Source organism: Cyphomyrmex costatus, unplaced genomic scaffold (assembly GCF_001594065.2).
Source record: "Cyphomyrmex costatus isolate MS0001 unplaced genomic scaffold, Ccosl1.0 scaffold241, whole genome shotgun sequence".
In the NCBI taxonomy this organism is placed as follows: Eukaryota; Metazoa; Arthropoda; class Insecta; order Hymenoptera; family Formicidae; genus Cyphomyrmex; species Cyphomyrmex costatus.
The window spans coordinates 1,720,923-1,744,156 of record NW_017276489.1 but is presented as its reverse complement, the minus strand read 5'-3'; the positions used below and the strand labels follow the sequence as shown (position 1 = coordinate 1,744,156).

General features: G+C 31.7%; 1 protein-coding gene across 3 annotated transcripts in view; it reads left to right on the top strand.

Moving 5' to 3' along the window:
- Nucleotides 1–308: 308 nt before the first annotated feature.
- LOC108774319 (broad-complex core protein) overlaps nucleotides 309–23,234 on the top strand; it is a 37,830-nt gene continuing 14,904 nt past the window's right edge. The window contains exons 1-6 of one of the 3 annotated variants that reach the window (XM_018540392.1): nucleotides 309–402; nucleotides 937–1,130; nucleotides 1,211–1,405; nucleotides 2,064–2,562; nucleotides 2,706–2,765; nucleotides 22,728–23,101. In XM_018540392.1, the coding sequence (XP_018395894.1) occupies nucleotides 945–1,130; nucleotides 1,211–1,405; nucleotides 2,064–2,562; nucleotides 2,706–2,765; nucleotides 22,728–23,101 (1,314 nt within the window). In that variant the 5' untranslated portion in view covers nucleotides 309–402; nucleotides 937–944. Of the gene's footprint in view, nucleotides 403–936; nucleotides 1,131–1,210; nucleotides 1,406–2,063; nucleotides 2,563–2,705; nucleotides 2,766–17,064; nucleotides 17,538–22,727; nucleotides 23,102–23,234 lie in introns of those variants that run through there. The other 2 variants (XM_018540393.1, XM_018540394.1) reach the window with 2 other exon arrangements.

Sequence of the window (23,234 nt, the reverse complement as noted above, 5' to 3'; positions counted from 1 at the left end):
AGCGACAGGAGGTAGAGGAAAGAGAAAAAAAAGAGCGCGGGGAACGCGAGAATTCGAGAAAGTGTACGGCGCGACGGCGGCCCCTTGACGGTGTTGCTTCTATACGATTCCATGAGAGTGCGGATAGCTCAACTGTTTACAATTCCTATTTCACGTGAAGTACGTTGCTACTTGGCTAGTCTATTGCCCGCGCGATCGTGGTAACGCCGTAACGCGACAGAGTTCAGAGTCGTCCACCGCCGCCGCCTCCTCCTCCTTCTCCTCCTCCTCAACTTCGATCCGTTTGCGAATCGGTCTCGCAGTGGTCGCGGGGTTCTCCCGATATTCCTTGCTCCGCGATACAAGGCCTTCCCTTGGGATTTCTTTCGATTTACTTGTTTTACACTCTTCAGAACAATTAAGGTAAACTTTCATCAAATAGTAATAGATTCTAGATAACTTTTCAGATATCAAACGATCTCGTGTTACATTTTTTAAAAAACGATCGAGTCTAAAATGTATGTACATTTTTTTAATTTGAGTTTTTTTGTATGTAGTTTTCTATTAATATGTCAATGTTATGACTAATGTAAAATAAAAATGTGTTATAAATGTAATAGTTGCATATTGCTGATTTTTATTTTATTTGAAAGGTTTGCTGCAATGGTAACTCCGTAACAATATAGTCAAACATGTGATATCAATATTTTTCTCATCTATTTTTTATTCTATTAATTAATTATTGCTTAATTCTATTAATTATCTATTAATTTTAGAGTTCATTTATTCCATTTTTACAAAATGTTTTGTTAATCCATTGTTGCACACACAGCAAGTCTTCCAATTTATTTTATAAAATTTTATATATTTTTATTCAAATCAGCTATGATATATATTTTTATAGTATGAATATTATCCAGGTAATATGATATAAATTTATCTTTTTTTATATTTAAGGAATCAGGATGGGTTCCAGTCAACAGTTCTCTCTTAGATGGAATAATTATTTAAAACACATTACTTGTGCTTTTGAAACATTGAGGACAGCGGAAGATCTCGTGGATGTTACTTTAAGTTGTGAGGGCAAAAAAATCAGGGCACATAAAATGCTCTTGTCAGCATGTAGTACATACTTTAGAGATTTATTTAAGGTAAATGCACACATTTCTGTGATTGATTTATTATATATTTAAATTTAGAAACATTTTTGTAACAATTATTTATTATGTAGGAAAATCCATGTCAGCATCCCATCATAATATTCCGCAATGTAAAATTTGATGACTTGGCTGCCTTGGTCGATTTTATGTATCAAGGCGAAGTGAACGTTATTCAAGAACAGCTAGCGAGTTTTCTTACTACGGCAGAGCTCTTGGCAGTACAAGGTCTTACAGATGGCACAGGAAAGGACGACACTCTAGTAGAGGTGAGTTATTAGCATATAAAATAATTTTACATTTCAGAAATATTGATTCCAATAGAGAAGTAAATGAATGTGACTCGCATTTATTACTAGTTCTGATTGCTTAATAAAAGTTATGGTCTTTAACTCAGTTACAATTTTAATAGAAAGAGAATACAAATTCTTGCTCAATTTTGGAAACCTGGATTTGGTTTTTTTTTTTTTAGTTTAGTATTGTTATTACTTGAAAGTATTTTCTAGAAAATGATACTGTACTGCGATTTGTTTATCTCCAATTAATAGGATTAAATTCATATTTCGGGTATTTTATTTATATTTTGTGATGGAATATTTTTCCTACTAAAAAATCCTTAAAAAAATCCTCCTGTGCAACAATGCATTAACAAACATTTTGTGAAAATGGAATAAATGAACTCTAAAATTAATAAATAATTAATAGAATTAATTAATAGAATAAAAAATAGATGAGAAAAATATTGATATCACATGTTTGACTATATTGTTATGGAGTTACCATTGCAGTAAACCTTTCAAATAAAATAGAAATCAGCAATAGGATAATTTGTTATAGTATAGGATATGTAACCCGGCTTTTTGATAGATAATTACTTTAGCACTGAGTAATGTAGCATCTCATTATTTACGTGTCATTACTTTTTAGGATGACATAGAAATTCCCAACGAGCCTGAAGTTCAACTGCAGAATACTTCTGGTAAATCCACGGGAGATAATAAGAGGAATAAATCTCCATCGTCTCCGATGCCATACCATGCCGTCGAACTGCAACCTGAAGTGCCACCAAATAAAAGGAGAAAAATTCGAGAAAATACGAATGTAAACGCAGAAAAGAATTCGGCGGGGATCAACGCGAAGGATTCCGATGGCAAAACGGTGGAAAATCAGACGGGATCGGGCTCCGATCCGGTCGAAATAATTCCCCTCATGCCGAACTTAAAGCTGGAGATGCCGGAATATCTGGAGCAAGATGGTAGCAGTTGTAGTTATGAAGATCAGAGTATAGGCGACAATGCATTGAATAAAATCCCTATAGACGACACGTCGTCAACCACGCCTGATCACGAACAGAAGCTCGATATCAGTCAGACATTTTATACCAGTCAATCGGACAGTTTGGACAACAAACATCAATCAGATGTTGGTAAGTATCTTCGTATGTGATAATTTCTAGAATTGCCTGACATATTTTATTTATCTTGATAAGTTGTCAATTTTCAATTTTATCTTATTTATTTTGATTAATTGTGAGTTTCCGCACGATTTGATAATTTTTTTGTTTGTTAGGGCATCTACTATCTAAACCAAGTACTTCGGGAGAAAGAGCAACGCAGGATGCGGTACAGGGTAAGTGATCATCTATCCTTTTTTTATTATCTATAAATAATATGATATGTTGTTTTGCCATTACAACATAATTACAACATGGAATTGCAATAGATTCACACACAATGAATTATTAATTATATTTAATTATAGATTATTTAAATTATTCATTTAAATTAAAATTTGAAAATTAATATTGTTAATTTAAAAGCTATAATAAATTATTATGTAGTAAAATAAATTATTAAATCGCAAATTAGAGATTGTAATATTGGAGCAGCAAATTATTTTTATTTAAATTTAATGTTTAATCATCTATTATTATTCATGAAATTTACAAGTCATATAGTAACAGTAACATAGTATGATAGTATAATGGCAATACAACAAACTTTTAAGTTTTGTATCCACATGATCCACATTCTTATACGTTTGCAATCTTTTAATGTTTAAAAATATGCATCTACCTGATTCTTGAATAATAATACATAAGAAAATTTTATTAGTTTCAATTATAAACTGCTCTGTACACAAACCTGCATCCTAACTTCAGTGGTGATGGATTAATTGCATGTACTGTGGGTACAAAACCAAAAAAATAGTTTAAACATCTTGATATACATGAAACATTAGTATCGTAAGAGTTACTTTGTTTCATGGATTAAGATATTTTGTAATAATTATTATTTATTACAATAAGAAAGATGACAGAATTCTTTCCTATTGTGATATTATGATCTATTAAGTTTGAGGGGTAGTTAGTTGATTGCGTTTTCACATCAAACTGTACGGTTTGGTAGCTATGCAGCTTTGCATTACTATACACGCACACAAATGATAATTAGAGAAAGAAATTAGGGTTAAATCCAAAGACAATGACAGTGTAAGATTTACAGTGAAAATGTTTATTATTAATTTACAAAGAATATTACGAGTATTTGAAAACAAATATCTTAATTTTTAATCTTAGATCTTAATTTTTCTTTCGCGTGGACCTGGTTCTTACTAGCATGGCGAAACATGTATTTAAAGATTTGAATATCGACAGTCCAATATAAATCGTAATTTTATTTAAAGATAATTAAAAAATCGATAACGCTTTTTACAATTCTACAACAACTGTATTACATTTTATTCTATAATGTATAATATAATATATTGCTACTACAACTTCATTAGTTTTTGCAATACTGTGTAAAATACTGTCAATCGTTTTTTCTTTGACTCTTGATTACTCTTGCATTATTAAACGGAATCAGGTTTGCAATATTATGAGAAGATTTCTGAACATTAACGATAAATGTATGTACGATACATTCCCTGCTTTGTAACAGGGAAAAGACTACTTTTATTTCTATCTGATTATATTGAGATTTACCTTCAATGTACAGAGTGCATGGTGTTTTGGATGTAAATGTATGGTACAGGCACTCGGGCGTAGGTTGAACTGTAGATACTAGTAAGCATTGCCAAGTGCTGTATGTGTGCCGACAATCATCAACATTCCTTTTTTTTAATAACTCGATCAAAGCCACCACTATATTCCTTATGCGCACTAACTGTAAGCATATTTTTGTGTACATACTAAAATAAGAAATACCTTTCGATACTGGTTCAAGGTAACTTCATCGTAAAAATATTTAATTCGTGTGTATAACGCGAATCCCACTACATACACACATGGTTTATTTGCATGTAACGTTAATCTTAAATGTACCGGTATATTGATTTTTAAATGTTGAATGAAACAGTGCAAGTCAAATTTATAGAATTAGTATTTGCTGCAAGGTTTGGCGAAGCTTATTTTGGAAAATTTGATTAATATGATCGAATACAACATTTGAAAAACTCTTTGTATAACAATCAATTTTTTTAGTGAAATGCTCTAAAAAAAACTCTTTTAAATTTTGTTTCGATAATGAATATTTTCAGAAACTTTATATTTTATGAATAAGGAGAGCTTCGTCCAAATTTATTTTAATTAACAGCCCAAGATATTTAAATAATATCTCTAATTGATGATATTCCAACATAATTTTATCGTAATTATATAAGAATAAATTAGACAATAATATATATATAATATTTTATGTGAAAATTATTTCGGACATAATTGCGAATTTCGTGTATATATGTATATATCAACATATATATATATATATATATACTTTTTGAAGCATAAATTTCCTGCGATCGTAATGATCGCAGCATTCGGATTAGGATTCTATTAACTTGCAGAATGTATCATTATATAGATCGTGAGATATTCGCGCAAATATAAACTAATTCTGAAGCAGTCAGGTGGTGGTGGTGCTCTGGTGACAGTGGCATGCGCGTGCAATCTCTTTCCTTAATATTTGATAATTTAAGATCAATTCTTTCTCTTCTTGTATGAAGTAAAATTTTATATGGTAAATGGGTGCGTATGGGAAATACAGCGATCAATATTCGTTGCATTGATATTCCTTCGGAATCCGTCATTTCCGGCATTCTCTGATATTCCGATATTAGTATCCTAATAGGAAAATAGAGCTCTGAAAAGATTAATTCTGACAATAGATACTTTTACATGATTAAACAAGGAAACATTAAAGAAAATAAAAATATGGCATAATAAAATAAAATTGTATCAGTTACAAAGTTGTATCAAAGTATAATAGATATTTTCAGATTTTCAGTTCAGACGAACTACCGTTTATATTTATGGTTTTATTTTAAATACATATATTAGATATATATTTATACGAAAGAAGGTGAATGAAAAATAAATCTACGGGAATAATAGAAACTCATAGATTCGATTCATCATCTACAATAATTTTAAAATTTCTCTTTACATCTTATTGATAAAATACATAATTAAACACACACATAAGAAGAGAATTAATTATTTTTATATTTTATATTATGCTTGCATTATTACACTTTCTCATTTTATTACAACAGTTTAAGCTCATTGTCAATTAATTGTGTCTATACATATATTCGGATTAAAATTGAACGAAATGCATAAATCGAAAGCAATGACGGATTTTGGAAGATTATCGACTCATTTTTCCTCGAGAATCTCATGAGCCTGGGGATTGTAAACGTATTTTGACCCGACCCGAAGCTCTTTGGTTACAAGTATTATACATATGGCCGGAGAAAGACTAAAAGGAAAGACATAAAAGAAAAGAAAAAAATAAGTGTTTCGGCAGGTAGGTAATACAAGATCTCAGCAACGATCGCTAAAGCAGAAGCATGAGTTCTTTTCGTAGTCACGATGACATCAAAAAGCTTGTTCCTTCATTTCAAGTACTAATGTTATTATATAAAACATTAACGTCTCCGCGTAATGTGACCCGTTGCGTTTCGTTTCGAAGTCGATTCGTCACGTGGTCTTTTCGACTACTGATCTCGACTGTGAATCTACATATCTATGAACATGAAGCTGCGGACCGTATATTAATCGAACAATACGATACCTTGGATATGGAATATTTAATCAACCAATGTAACTTGATATTAAAAAGAACAACTTTCTTATATCTATCGCCATAACTAAGTCATGAGGTATTATACATTCATTGGGTTCACTTATCTTTATTTCGCGAAGAGATAGAAACCATTGGATAAATAGATCCAAATTAATTACAAAAGTTTTAGGACCATTATAGCTTGGGAGTAGGAGAACTGATGTTCTGTGGTTGAACACACAGTTGTTTCTTACTTCCAAGTGATTTCTGTTATTTCTTTATTTCCAAGATATTGAATTGTTCTTGAAAATCGTTTCGTCGACATGTGAGTGTCTTGTCGATAGTTTTGTGGCTGTTGCTATGGATCTGCGTTGTCGAAGTCACAATTCTAAATTGAAGAAAAAAATTAAAACAAACGTATCAAGAACGGACGATGAGTGCTTGTGTGGAAGTTTGCGTTTCGCATTTAGAAGAGTTGAACCAATTCGTAACTCATCCTATCACAAGACGACAACAATAAACCTAAGATAAGGTCATCTTTTTGTTCGCGACAAAAACGGATCTCGTCGGAATATCGATCTCTCGCAAATTGCGCAGCAGGAGGTCGACGAAGCCCACCGTCGAGAAACACGGGAGGCTGGATACGCGAGCGTCCTAAGCAATTACGTGCAATCAGCGTCCTAAGCAATTACGTGCAATCAACGTCCTCGTTTCAACGTCATCGATCGCACGAAAAAGACATTTTCCTCTTCGAACCGCAGAAGGTTTCGTTCTGATGGCCGATAGGCAGAGAAGGCAGTCTTCTTTGGAAGCTCCTGCGACGAACAATGAAATTAGATAGATCACTTGATCGACAGAAAAGGCAATCTAAATTATCTTATGATTATTTCCACCTTTGTACAATAATTTTGACGATAAATCTAAAAAAAACTGAAAGATTATTCAAGGAAACGAAGTTTACAGAGATGACCCGGAAGCGTTAATCTTCGTGCGTCCACGTGTCCTTGCATTGATCGAAGGAGAACTGATATAGCTCTGTTCAACGAACTATCTCGAGCAAATTTAGAATTGCTAGTCAATTAAATCGATGTATGGGGGACGTAAAGAAAAAAAAATCTTGTGTGAGTTCTTTTCTTAAAAGAGACACGGGGATAATACAGAAGTCTGCGCATTGAAATCTAACATGTAACGATACCACCGTATGCGCGAACGTGTTGTAATTCGCGCGATGTAACAATGATCGCGATGAGAAAGGCGCGTTTGATGATATAAATCGCCGATGAGATACTCACTCTGTAGAGACAGTTTTCGCTGCTGCGATTATGGGATTGTTGTGGTTGGTGCTGGGGATTGGTGGTGCTGCTGCTGCTGATACCGTTACGGTTTATTATGATATACGGAGAGGTGTCTTTAATTTTTTTCCATTATTGTATAACTATATAACTAATGATTGCCTGCATGCCCCTACCGCGCCTACTACTCTTAAGAAAACTGACTAACCCAACACAGTTCAACCGAGCATTGTGTTTGTTGTTGTTGTTGGCCACAACACTGTGTTTCTCTTCAGGAGGGTTTACGTACGTATCTGGTCAGCCGCATAGCCTCAGCAAAGCGAACGGCCACGGGAAAGTGTGCGTACACTGCAAGCAACGCGGCATGGTAACGTCACGCGGCAAGCTCAGACAGACCCGCTTCAAATGCTGGCCCTGCAATGCCTGTTTGTGCCGCTGGCCATGCTTCGTCGACTATCACAAAATACGCTCGATTCCGCACATCCCACCTCCCTAGCACCAACTCTGTCTTAGCGCCCCGCCGGCAGCGAAAAAAGACTAACTTTTGTCCACTCCGCGATCGGACCGATCGTACGGGCTGCAAGTGGAAATCTGTATGAGAGGACACCTTTGAAATAGGTCCACACGTTGAGAGAGAGAGAAAGAGAGGAAGAGAGAGAGCACTTTGATCTATATCATGCGATATACGCGAGCCTCTTCAGTGTTTTGTTTGAAGGCGAGCACTTTCCAAGCTTCGTATAGGATCGAGTTACTGAATTGACCTGTTTATATGTTTAGCAGGGTGTGATTTTGCAGTGATGGCATACGTTTTGTCAAAAATTTGTTTTGTCAGCTGGAAATATCGTTAGAGTATCGTTGACTTCTGAATTTTTTTGTAGTCAGAAATATTTATTGCAATAAGAAGTGTTGATTTTGTTATAAATATTTTTTTGTCAGATCTCTATATCATGATAATATTTTTCTTCTTTAAGGCTAGAATTCATCAACATTATTTTGAGTTCTTCCTTTGCTCTGGCTCTTAGTACCTCATTTAGACATATATTTATCTCAATGTAGATTAATTTTAATTTTTAATTTACTCTTTATCTTTTTCTGATTCTTAGAATTAGAAAAGGATATACGATTAAACTGAGATTAAAATTAATCTACATTGATAGAAATGGTTAGGCATTAGGCAACGTGTACTCCATACAAGATATTTATGCCAAACTAGTATTTATAACTTGCGACGGTTGTATTTGTAATACATGTACTAGAGTGCTATTCAGACGACGATAAAATGTTGTGTGCATATTAATTACATAACATTTCATACATATTTTGTGCGTGTTAATAATGTACATTATTATTTATATGCTTTATGTTGATTGCGACTAGATCATCATCGTCAATTGCGATTATACGATGATAGTACGATTTTTAACAAAGTATGATGCTACGCTATACACGAGATAACTGTTTCATTCTTCGCTCAAGAGTGCAGTCGAAATTAATTTGACGTTTGTTTGCAGAATTAGATGCATACGTAAAAAAATAAACTAAAACGGCTTGATAAATGCCCATTTTATTTCATGAGCTTTTAATAAAGATTATTACTGTTGTAAATATTTTAAAATTAAGACACTAAATTTGTATACGATATAAATTTATTGTTAAGTACGAGGTTACAGCTTACGATGTGAAATAAAACCAATTTAATTTCGACTCTTTCAGTAAGACTTATTAATATATATATAGAATCTTATCGATATAAATGTATCGACGTCAATTTTATTAGCCAGATTTACCACGTGGATATATCCAAAATCTACCTACGATCTCGTATAGAATATCGTTACCGTGAAGATTCAGATGTAATCTCGGATGTAACCGATTTGTTAAGAAAATGTTAAGTACAAAGAATAGCAATTTCCTATCCGCTAGACAGATTAAGATATCACAATTTAATTCGTTACGTTGTAAGATAGTTTCAAACAACTTGGTATATAACAAGATATATAAGTATATGGTATATAACTTACGTAACTGTCGCCCAAATTAATCTGGTGCATTATCCGCTCTTTGCACAGTTTCGAAGATCTCTCAGTATAAGATTAAGTTCAGCTACTCTGCGAAGTAAGATTATTTGGATTCTCGTGCTAGCATCACGGATTTAATTGTAAGACAGATCACGTATTACAGTATTATCACAAAGTAACTTCGCAATAAGTAACTGACTGATTACTCTTAAAATATTCATACATCATTTTCATCATTAACTGTTGAAAGAAATGAAAAAATTTAAGTGTCTTTTAAATGTTTTTTTCTATTTTATTTAAAAATTCCAAATTATATAAGTTATTACAAAATGTTTTACAAACTATAATATTTGAGGTAAAGTTTTATTTCATTTAATATAATATATTTATATATTATATTAATATTATATATTATATTTATATATTATATTATCCATAATAAATAATATTTGAAGTTTTCTCTAAGAAACGAAATAGTTATTAAAACGAAATAATAATTACAGCGAAATATACAGACGAGATATACGAAGCGTAACGTGTGTTAATAAAAATATTACACTATTTTTTAAGAACCCCTATGCTTTTCTTAAGAACTACGTTAAACAATTTTTGTACGTTAAAAATACGAAGAACGAATCCTTCTCTGATATTTTCGAACGCCTGGGGGCTTAACGAGCTTCTGAATCTCTCTTCAATGGTGTCGTGTGTCTTCTGTTTCCTCTGTCTGATCTGATTAGGCTTGCTCTACTTAGCTTGCGCTTATCACGCACGTCATAGGAGAAAGACGTCAGGAACTGAGAGGAGACGAGACATGATATCGTCGCCTTACAAATATTTGGAACACTTTCTATCTCATATTTCCTGTTTATTTCATTTCATTTTGCGTTTTCTTATGTAAAATTTATATCCCATAGATTTTATATGCAAAAAAATTTTTTTCATTGCAATAAACATCAGTAAAATATTGTAATGATGTAAATGGTATGTATTTGTATTAAAGAGAATTGTATAATTTAATCTATTTATAAATACACAATTTGGAAATTTATTATTTAATATATGATAAAAAATAATACGATTTCTTATGGAATGAGGGAAGAAGTATCATTCTTTGAAAAATAAACTGTATAATATATTATAAATAATCATATTTTATTGATTGAAAAAACTTATAATACACTGATTTTTTTTATTGAAAATGCAATACAAAATTATATAATTCTAAATAATGAGTCTCAAAAGAATCATCTCAAAACATTTGGTAGCATATATAGTTTATTATTATTTTGCAAATTTTGCCAAGAAGTGTTTCCAAGTCTTTGAAGCAGTCTTTGACGACGTTGAAATTCTTCTCTCCGACGATCAGCCACGCAGTTTTTCATAGGATGGGTATTAGAGTCTAGCTTCTCCGAAAGGGGGTGAAACGACACGCGATGGGGATGTTATCATTTAGCCCTCGAGATTCGACTGGGAAAAACGCGCGCGTGTTTTACATTACGCCGCCGTTGTGTAGCTAACAATGCGTGGTGACGTTGTGTGTTTGTTGTTTTCTTTGTAGAACATGCCGCGGATGGCGATGACGACGACGGCGTCGCCGAGCTCGTCCCGGATGACGATTACGGTCAGTCCGGCGCTGCGGCGGACGGCCTCTTGTTTCGCTGTAGAATTTGTTGGAAGGGTTTCAAGCACCCCATGTCGTTGACACTGCACAAGGACTTGCACATGGGCCAGACCAGGTGCCCGATTTGCCAGCGCATCTTCAGTCGAAGTTACGACATGAAGGCACACTTACTGCGCATCCACAAACGTCAACACACATTCAGTGTGTTCGACGTCCAATCAAACTTTCAAAAGTGATGACTTTCTTTTCTCCCCAGGCTTCTTTTTCGGGTTCTTCCATCGGTTCTCTTGCGATGATTTTACGCGAAGTTAATCGTTACGCGGAATCTCGCGGGAAAATACTTTAAAAAGATTTCTTGTGGTGTTTATATAGCTTAATATTTATCAATAAATATATTTTAAGAGGCTTAAATACTTAAAAAACGAAAGTTAAACAACCTAAAATTTAATTAAATTTCAATAAAGTGCAAATAACGGGGATGTATCTCCTGGATAATTTCAAATTTAGTAGAACGAGCTTAATTTTTAAGGTATTTGATGTGTTCGCTGTCAAACAAATTTCGCACCGACAATATAATATAAAATTACATTACGATGTCGTAACATACGTAAATACTTTATACATACTTTACTACATACTTTTATACATACTTTAGTATTTGAAAATGAAAGAACAAGCGAGATGTACCCTTCATTGTATTTTATAAACGAGATTACGTTTAAAAAGAAAAAGGAAAAACTGAATGAATTATGCTAAGCATTCATGTGCTAAGCTAAAAATTATTACAATCATTATTATAATTAACAGAAATTCTATTTTAACATGGGCCGAACGACAGTATTTCAGTCTAGTTAAATTGTACAAAAGTCTAGTTTCCAAATTATTACATTATAACATTCTAAATTATTATACAAATAGTATATAATGGTACGAAATCGTGTGTCTGTTGTAGAATCTCTAAAAGAATTGGCAATCTACCTGAGTAGATGTCTACCTACTAGATCCTATCTAAATACCTACTGTCTCGAAGACGAGCCTCCTGATAGACCTTCAAGTCCTGTAACATGGAACATATCACGTCATAAGATCCAAAGAAAGAAAGGACTGGCTAGGCAAGTAAGGAAACCCTGTAAGAGATGTTGCGAGAATAACATTACAGTATTAAAAAACAATAAGCCCGTCGAAGTGACAACGTTTTGTAACGACTGCATTGGCAAGCCTCATTTTTGTTTGCGTTGTTTTAACATAGTGCATCACATCACGCCCGACTAGTTCCTTGAAAACTTCACTGAGCGAATAATATCTCCTAATTCACTCCAACGTATTTTTAAGATTACACTTTTTATTTGGATGCGTTGATTGTATTTTTATTTTTTAGTTATAATTTTGTATGAAAAAGACAAATAAGTTGCGTAAATACTTTAATTTTACTTAATGATTATTATGGCAGCGAACATGTTAATATCCAAAGTTAAGACATCTCGTCGAACGTTGATTGTCATCGATTGTACACTAAGGAAAGATATATTTCAGATAAAAAATACTAAAATATATCTTTATAAGATACTCTTTGTAAAGAAGAAGCTACAGAGATTATAATTGAAAAATAGCACAGACTAAGATTTCATAAAAGACTACTAATAATATATAAGTATTGGAACAACTAAAAATTTTAATAGAAATTTACATTACTTAAATATATACGGTCTACTTTTTGTAATAATTTGATTATTAATTTCTAATAGCAATAGAGGGAGATGTTTTTTATATGATTTATAAATAATAAATAACTAAAGTGTTTTTATTTTGTACATTTTGACATAAAAAATAAAATTTTTGCCAAATTAGTCCTATTGATGAAATATCTTTAACGTTTGAAACATTCTTTACAAAAAAAATTGATATTGATTTATGTGCCATGAAATAAAAGTAGTATTAAGAATGTTTAAAGATGTACAATGCATCATTATTTTTTTAATTTAAAGAAGTTCTAAAGAAGCATATAACACTGCATATAACATCGCAAAACTACTACTTCAAAGTCAACAATCATTTTGACCCAGATGTTTCTTATATAATATATTTGTGAATGCTGAAAACAATGTCGCAAATCAAATTTCAAACTTGATTAGCATGAAGTTTCTGAAATTAAAGTGTGAATTGCGTTAAAAATGACTTTTGTAATATCTAACATTTTCTAATAAAGAAAATTAACGTAATACTAAAATTCTGATTAGAAGCAATAAATATCTTGTTCATTTTATAAAATGCGTTATTTAATTTACTTTCTAGCCATATTCTGAATTTTTATACGGAGGATTCAAACAGATTTACTAGCAACAAGAGCATATTTCTTACCTGTAATAATAAAGATATATGTACATATACGTATGTTTATAAGTTAGAGATTGATAGTTATCGATACACGTATACACAGTGTAATGTTATCACATAAATTTTAATATTTTTTATCATACTATTTGGAATATCTCTAACATGCTGACGAAATTTGGTGATATCGTTTTCAGAATCCATAAATTTATTAGAAACATCTATGTATTTTAAAAATAACGAAAATTTTTTTTTATGAATTAGTAAAGAAATCAAAAAATTGTTTTGTTTTTTGTCATTATTAATTGTCTAAATAAATCTGTTCTTAATAAAAATCTGTATATTGATTTTAGGTTTAGTTCGTACTCTCTCATTGCACATTTAATTCTAAACATAATTATTTCTAGAATTTTATTTGTCAATATAGTCCTGTTAATATATTGTGAAATATAAAAAATAGATTTCTATATAACATTTCTATATAAAAATTTATTTCTATATAGAAATTTTATTTCTGTATAATTTATTTCTATATAAAAAATATATCATTTTGAGATAAAAAAATTTAATACTATAAACCACAATAGATTTTTAATTCTTAGTATTTAAAGTCAGCGAATCATACTGCCTAAAATTTGCGGGCTCAGAAGTAGTATAATACGAACTGCTAAAGGTTAACTTGTCGTTCTTTTTAATATCGATATAAGGATTACATATATGCGAATATAAGATTGTTTTTATTAATATTAACGCAAACGATTGTGCAATAATATTTTTTTTATAACATTTTTTATTTTGACAGCACGAACTCAGATAATATTTCTTTTAGAAATCTGTTAGCAATTTCATATGTTACAAATTATAAGATATGAAATTAATAGCACATTTTTTTTTGAAAGAAATATTGTACTTTATGTATCATATTATGTAAAGATAAATGTTATAAAAAAATATTTTTATTACACAATACGTTTGCAGAAATATCAATACAATCTTTAAAATAATATTTGCATAAATAATTCTTACATCGACATTAATAAGAAAAGCGATAGTCATTCAACCAATAAAATTACCATAATTTTGACGTCAAAATTAGAAACGTCATTTTGTCGTTAGAATAACATATAATGTCAGCTCATTCACTTGATGCAGAGCATCGCCTTTAGCATTTTTCGTTGTGCCACATTTGAATACGCGAACTGTATGCAGTATGATTTGCTAACTTCAAGTGTTCATAATTCAAAAACTATTGTAATCTCAATATTTGATATTAGACTCTTATTTTAAAATGATCTCAGAAACCTTAAGCGTTGTTTACGGTCTTTAAATGGGAACATGTCCCATTTAAAGTTTTAGATTCAATTATCTCTCAAACAATTCGTTATTTCAAAAAAATGTTTCAAGTGGAACTTTGTTTTGAGGGAAACATCTTTTGATGATTCTAGGTAGACAAGTCTCTAAGGTTATATAATTTTTACTTTTTTAAATAAAATTATATATATATATTTTATTATATAAATTATACATATATATATATAAATAAAATATGGCAGAGATATGTTTAATTTTATATGTGTAATGAAAAGATGTAACGTTTAATACAGTGTTATAAAATTATGATTTATACAATTAGAGAGAGATACATGACGGGTATTTTATGTTAGATAATTTGGAGTGAATATATGTATTATGTATATAACTTTCGCTGAAGTGTTGCTATACCATGTATTATTTTATGTGTATCTGTAATAGTTTTACGTTGTGCGTTTCGAAGTTTTTGTATAGTAGCAGTATTTACATGTTTAATAAACTGTACTCATGTATTATCGGAAGTGTATTCCTTCCGATGATACTCGATGCCATCTAATAATGCTACGAGTTTCTAATAAAAGAATTGTAAAAAAAAGGATTATATCTTTTGGATTAACCACGAGCAAGGCTATACGCAATCTAATGCGTTAATAGACAAATTGGAATAATAGCGTACAGCGAGCGACAAATTAAGAAATAAATTAGGAAATAAATTAACGGTAAGAATCCTGATTATTTTAAAATATCGTCGATTTTGTCGATAGAATCTCAAGAATTTACACACAAGCGTTTGGAGAAGAGTTTGTTTCTTTATTGATGTAGGAGATGAAATTTCGCATGTCTTTATATCTGCAAGCTTTTTGACATTTCGGCACTTCCAAAGAATTCTCCTTTTCGTTTCTGGCTGGAGGCTTCGTTGAATATGCTTATGGGGATTGTACCTACTCACATTGGTTACGAGTTCTTAACACAAACAGTTGTATTAATGTACGGTACACATACTCGACACAGAATGCGTTGGCGAGTACGAGGTATGAAAGGTCGATCCATCAATTAAAATTAATACAATAATAATTAGAAATAAAAACACATTAATTTCCTATTATTTATTAGAAATTAGTGTTTAATCCCCCAAAAAACACATACTTACTTACTCATAGTATTACAAATTATTAATTATAACCAGTGGATTTTTATTAAAATATTTGTATTTTTAGAAATATATCAGCATTGAACATATAATTATAGTTTAATTAATAAAATAACATAATTTATTACAAAATATTGTTACATTCAAAAGTCTTTTTTGTGATATTAATTGATGATTTTTTCAAGTTTAGATTTGTAATTGGATTTTATAATTTATTTTGTGATATATGAAATGTATTTTTAAATATAATCTAAATTTTCTTGATGGGTCGTCCCTTCTCATATTTTCGAACGTGCCCCTGACGGCCTGAGACCAAACTTACACTCATCCACAATAAAAATGAAGCATTTAGTGCGATGCAGCGTAATTAATTAATAATCTAACATTTAGATGTAGCCGTGTATTAATATTTTATAAGCACACATCTCATATTTAATATGTTTTATTCAAAAGGTCTTTAAAATTTTAGATTTTTTTAGTACTAAAATTTTTTATTCTTTTATGTACTTAGAAAAAATTTTTTAGGGACTCAAAATTTCTTTCGTTAAACTTCTTTCTCTCTTTTAGTGTCTTCTCATTTTATCGTATAATATAATTTAATAGGGACTATTAATATAATAAATTATTTATAATATAATATTACATAAAGATTATTAATATACTGAACACATTGTAGTATGTAAAAAATGTTGATATGATTTACATGCTATCACATACTACTGTAATAGCTTATTTTTTTTAAACCGCCATATAAAACTTTATCAATCATATTTATTATCACATTTATTATAATGACTTTGTCATTTATTTCGATACTAAATTCTTTTTCAATTCACGTTGTTGAGCATGTTATTGCTCTCAATTCTTAATAATTTTGAATCACGTTTATTAGTGTCCCGACTGTAAAAGAATATCGATACCGATGTGTGCTTATCGGGAATATCTCATTATCGTATCTCCGAGAAAAATAAAACAACAATTAACACATCTATTGAAAACAACTGAAATCGCGAACTGACGAAGTACAAAAAAAAAACAAGAAAAAACCAGAGAAAAGCATCTTTTCGCGAACGATGAAATTATTACAATAAAGTAAGAGACCGTGTGTGTATGGGAAACACTTTGGATTGTGTGCGCAGAATCAGAGCACAATTATGGGAAGCATCAACCGCAACAACTACCACTACAACAACAACTACTACCTGAGCCACCGCAGCAAATGAGCCTCATTCTCGACGGGGCCAGGCGCAGAACTAAGCTGCACTACGTCGTGGAAAGCGGTCGTTGGGTGTGCGACGTCTGCGGCCGAACCTACAATCGTGGCGATTCCCTAGCCCATCATCGCAGTATACACAGGGGCGACACGATCTGCCCGATCTGTCAGACCGTCTTCACGCGAAAATACACCATGCGCTGTCACATGGTGAACGTGCACGGGGTCAAGTAATATAACGACCGCGGGTGTCGTGGAAACAGTGGCACGAATAGAAAAACTCGAGGAACTCAGCGCGATCTTCGTACAGAATTGAGCAGAACATTTAGCGTTGGTCTCATTTTTACGTCATTCGCGAAAAATTAGAGCACCCCAAAAAAATTTAGGACGCATCCCCTACAAGACGATAAACCATATAGAACGTATTTACAGGATTGAGAACGTTATTTCATAAAGTAACGCGTTACCGTTACCGTTGCTTTTTGTAAAATAGAATGTATACAAAAAAAATTCTCGGTATCTAAAATTCGTGAATTTTAGGATTTCTGTTTCGAAAGAGAGGTTCTGAGAATTTCTCTCTCATTATAAGATTTAACGAACGGATTGATTTTATTGCATATTTGTTCATGTAGCAGATTTGAATTATCTTAACCAGCTGAGCGTTGTTGAAATAAATTCTTTAAGTTTTTATACATTTTGTAAACATTTTTCAAAAATTATTACATAGCATAATAAAGTTATCTCTAATCCAAATAATATTGCACTAATGATTCAATCATATTTTGATTGATATACACTACTATAATAATTCAGTTTTCATGTTATGATTTTCTCGCATTTCATGAAAAGTTAAGTATCTTGGTGAAAAAAATCGTGGAAAAGTTTTCAAGAATGCATTTTAAAGAAGAGAGATAAAACTGTAAATTTGTTTTTTAGTTTCATTCTATCATATTTTGTTTAAATTATATAAAATTAAAAATTAGTATTTTTTCCAAAGTTTTTTATAAAATGATTTTCAACATTGAAATTAAAGAATTTATGAAAAAAAAGAAAAAAAATCTGTTGCAAATTCCGTTTTCAATTCGCATAAATTTTATTAAAAATTTTTTCAATTTTTCGTGAGATGCAAGAAAATTACAAATGTTTTTGAACTTACGAACGGTAATGTATATTAAAATTATATATAATTTTATGTTTATATATATGTATATATTATATTTTATATATATTTATATAATTTATTTATATATATAAATATACATTAAAATTATATATAAATCGTATGCATATACTGAAAGAAAGAAATGTTGACAGATAACATTCAACGTGCTAAGTCTGCATTTCATCATAGCAGAGTTATAATAGCAAAGTAGTAATAAAAAAATATTAACGTTATTGATTAAAGTGTATCAGGAAATTATTTTTTAAGTAGCACGCAGATTTTGTATATGAGATTTTCATTGATTTTCATGCGATTTTCATATCGACAAATGCACCTAGATATTAGGTGTACAAATTAATTCTCGGCCCCTACTTTTCAACGACCTCAGAACCCGTTTAAGTTGAACTCCCCCCTTTTCTGTAGTCATCAAGAAATGCCATCTTTTAGCTTTAAAATGAGGTACAATACTCTGTGATCCTTCTGTGGATATAAAACCTGAAAAATCAGCAGTAAACATGATGTCATTCGAAAAGCAACATTTGAGGCACTGCCTTCTTTTCGCGTTTCAATTAAAAAAAACGCGGCTGAGACAAAAGAAATGATTTGTTCGGTTTTGGGCGAGAATGCTGTATCGTACAGTACGTATAAAAAATGGTTCTAACAGTTTCGAGAGGGAAATTTCATTCTTGAGGATGAACGCCCTGGTCAATCAAAAAAAGTGAAAGACGTGGAATTGGAGGAAATTTTGAACGAGAATTCTTGCCAAACGCAATTAGAACTATATATATAGATATACAATATTATTCATTCCGTAAATAATAATTTTGATATATGTATTATTATTGATGACTGTTACATGGTTTATAGCAATATATTTTGTATTGTATACGTTAAATAATTAATCGCTTTAATACAATTGTTCGGAGAGGATTTTTATTATTTTCATCATTGCAGAATTTTATTTTCTTTGTAGATACAAGAATTTTCTTGTTTTTTTAATAATTAAAGATAGATCGGTTTTTTGTAGAATTGCATCCACATTCTACCATAAATACGAAACGAATTTGAAATATGTACATATACATGTATAATAAGTATAAAACAAAATAAAAATTATCTTCTTCCTATGGCGGACAAAGCGATGTACTTAAGTATAAAAACGGAATATTCTATGCAACTAGACTGATCATATTAAGTGTAGTGTTCTCGATTGACTGCACAAAGGGGGTTACCATGTTACTACACCACTACTTGGCGAACTCAGAACATCGCGAGTAAACAGAAGTCAACAGCGATTTTTGATTGAAGCTTTGAATCCATCAAATATGCATAGTTTATCTAGGACAACAAGCTTCTTTCAAGCAGCACGAAGTCTCTCCGTCGCGTCGTCATTATTCATTACGTCCTTCCTTGAACATAATCGTATACTTACGAGACGATTATATCACATTGACATCATATACATATACATATAAAACTCATTTATGTGGATGTCGTGTTTTCGCCTCAGCGTGAAACTTAGACAATCGTCGATCGCAGTCGGATCGATCGATTTTATCGTATCTAATTGATGTGTCACTAGTTCTATCGGTAAGAAATTTAAAGACATTGATACAGAATAGACATACTCGGTGTATACAGAATCGAATTACAATGATTACTTTTCAACAATTGATAAGCTCATGTAATACATTCTTAAATTGTACATAGGAATGCACTCAGAAATTTAAGGTATTTTATTTTATTGTTCACTGAATATTAAATAAAAATAAAATGATACCTGCATGCCCCTAAATGAAGTTTCTGAATACAATCCAGTAGTAACCAATAGCGTATAATTACGCAACGTATTAGACTTGGAGAACCGCTTACGGGGAAATCATTTTTCACTATCCTTTTTGTTATTTTTTTGTTACAATATATATATATATTTTCTTTAATTCACCATTTTATATCTGGTGACAATAAATTTGCAGAGATAAATTGAGATATTTTGATTATTAGTGAAAATACTGCCGAATAAATACCTCTCATAACTTTTTTCATAGCATATACATATATAAAAAATTTTCGGGAACGTCAAAAAATAAGTAGCCTCCAAGGTGGGATTTTATTTACGTTTCCGTCCTTCTAAGAGAATAATTTACGGCAAAATAAAGTTTCTAATTTATGATGTGATAATTTTCGCTGTAATCGATATAACATGTTATAAGTATGTAAATTACAATGCAATAGAATATATAAAAAAGCGCCGGATTATACATTTTTTTGTACTTTACATTCTGAAAAATAAAGTTATTATATCGAAACTGTACGTGCATCTTTTAACCGTGGAGTTTTTTCTCATCGCATGAAACAATCGAATTTCCAGGATTATTTTGTGAAAATGTTTGATCAACGAATGTAATAAGATTTCGATATAACGAATAGAATATAATTATTGTGTAGCGATAAACTTTAATTCAGATTAAGAATTTAATTTAATTCGAGCATGCAGATATACATATTTTTTAATTATAAGTGTCACTACGAATTATTAAACAGAAGAAAAGTTTTAAAAAAAGGATTTTATTTCAGAACTGATTGTGAGATAACCAAATCTTTCAACACATGACTAAACGTAAAAGTGGAATTCGTTATAACGAAACTCTTTATACTATTTCTAACGATAAAATCATAGAACGTACTTTTTAAGATTGATATTTCTTGCTGTTAGAAATTTGACGAACTGAACGATACACTGAAAAAAGTCTGGAAATGTATTTTGTTTGGTATATAAATGTTATTAAATATAATAATAGCAACCAGTATTAGTTCATACACGAACTAATATTATCGTACTTTTCTAATTATTATCTACTGTTTGATAATAACTAGAAAAATAAGTTAATATTAGGAAAATTAAAATCACCGTTCGATTTTGATATTAATAGAACATTTGATTGAATTTGATTTCACCATAGCTTTGGTATATATATATATATAATGATTATCTATACTTGATTATTATTATGACTTGTTTTCAGTGTACTTTTTTAGACATGTAAATATGTCATAATTCAGGAATCATTGATTCCTTGCGCATGACACGCTGCTCTATATGTGCTAAAGCATAGCATACGATCCATGTTCGATTAATACCGGTATCAAAGGAATACATGATTGTCGGTTCACTACACATAATATGCGATTGGCAGTAGATTTCGTATCTGACGAATTTTGAGCCTGATATTCGGCCCTTCAATCACGATTCACGAATTTGGTCCCATCAACCCCCGACCATGTTGTGCATGAATATTAAATATTTTATACGTGTATTCGTTCTTGTTTCCGTTTTCTTTTCGCTGTTGTTCACATTATGCCGTTGTATATTTATAGTTTACAGTAGCATGATCGCTCCGAGAATATTATAATTACTACCATTCTGTGTGTCGCCATTCTCATGATCACTCTCTCTCTCTCTCTCTCTCTCTCTCTCTCTCTCTCTCTCTCTCTCTCTCTCTCTCTCATTCTCTTTCTTTTTCTTCCTTCTGTTTGTAAATTTCACCGTGTGCGTTGCCTTTTTCTTTTTCTTTCTTTTTGTTATTGCTACTGCTGTTATTCTTAAATCCGAGTGAACGAGTGGAAAAGTATTTAGGTAGAGAAACGAGAGTGAGACGAGATTCTTTCGAGTGTATAAGTAGATTGTTACTGATATGCGATTTTTCTCAATGTTCCTTCTGTTTTCTTCTTAACGTCAAAGGCACCTTTGTATTCGCAGCATCGTGTGCCGTGATCCACGATGAGGCATTTTTCTGATTATATATACAACAATTTAAATTGATGGGTTTAAAACAAAGAAAAAGATCTAGCAAAGTGTCGAGATATTTCTTCTACTTTTTATTCGATTTTAATTTAAAAATATACATGTATTGGATGTTGTATCATATTAGTTAGTATGCCATGTTATCATTTCTAGCAAGCGTGATCGATCGATTTATATTCATAAAATTGTTCGATCGATCATATATATGTACTATATATATACATTTTATAAATGTAATGCTTGCTAGAGAAGTTGTTATATTTATAAAATAGTCTGATATGCTGACCAATATGTTAGTGCAACATCTAATACATATATTGTACAAAAATACTTTTTATTTAATATATTTATTAATATTACACTTTTTATTTTATATATAATATGTTTAATATTTAAAATAATTTAAACCTATCTATTTTATAATCGTCATGTAGAATTCATAGGATGAGAAAAATGTCACGTCGTCGATCGTTGGAATATTGTCGTGTCTCGAGTACTCGGATACAGGTGATGAGCGATCCGGTAGCGCGTCCCATAACACGAAATCCGGAAATACTTAGGGCACCGCGAGAGCCGCGCGACCGGCGCCACGACGTAGCATGAACGTTTGTGTCTGATTTAGATTCACACACGGTGGTCATCGAACAGCCGTCGCACTCGTGCAAACTCTGCGGTAAATCGTTTTGGAATCGAGACTCGATGTATAAACACATGAATATGCACAAGGGCACGACCCAGTGCCCGGTGTGCCACAAAGTGCTCAGCCGCACCACGCACATGAAGCGCCACTTGAGGAATCGTCACGGATGGCTCGGGACGACCGCATCCATCGCGACCGGCGGCGTTGAAGCGCCGGTCTCCGTGTCGTCGACCCCTCAGACGATCGCCCAGCAGAACGCCGGCAGTCCGTCGAGCATCGACGCGAACGCGACCTACACGACGATACGCATTAGAGAGAGCAGCGTGGAAAGAATCACCTCTAGTCCTATTCCTTAGTGCGAAGATGCCCTACCAAAGAAAATCCCGTCGACGCAAAGGAGGATAGATTCCGATGATCCTTGCCATTATTTCAACTTGGTTCTTTTACCATCGGATACGTTCGATTTTTAAAACGTGCCGCATTTTACGC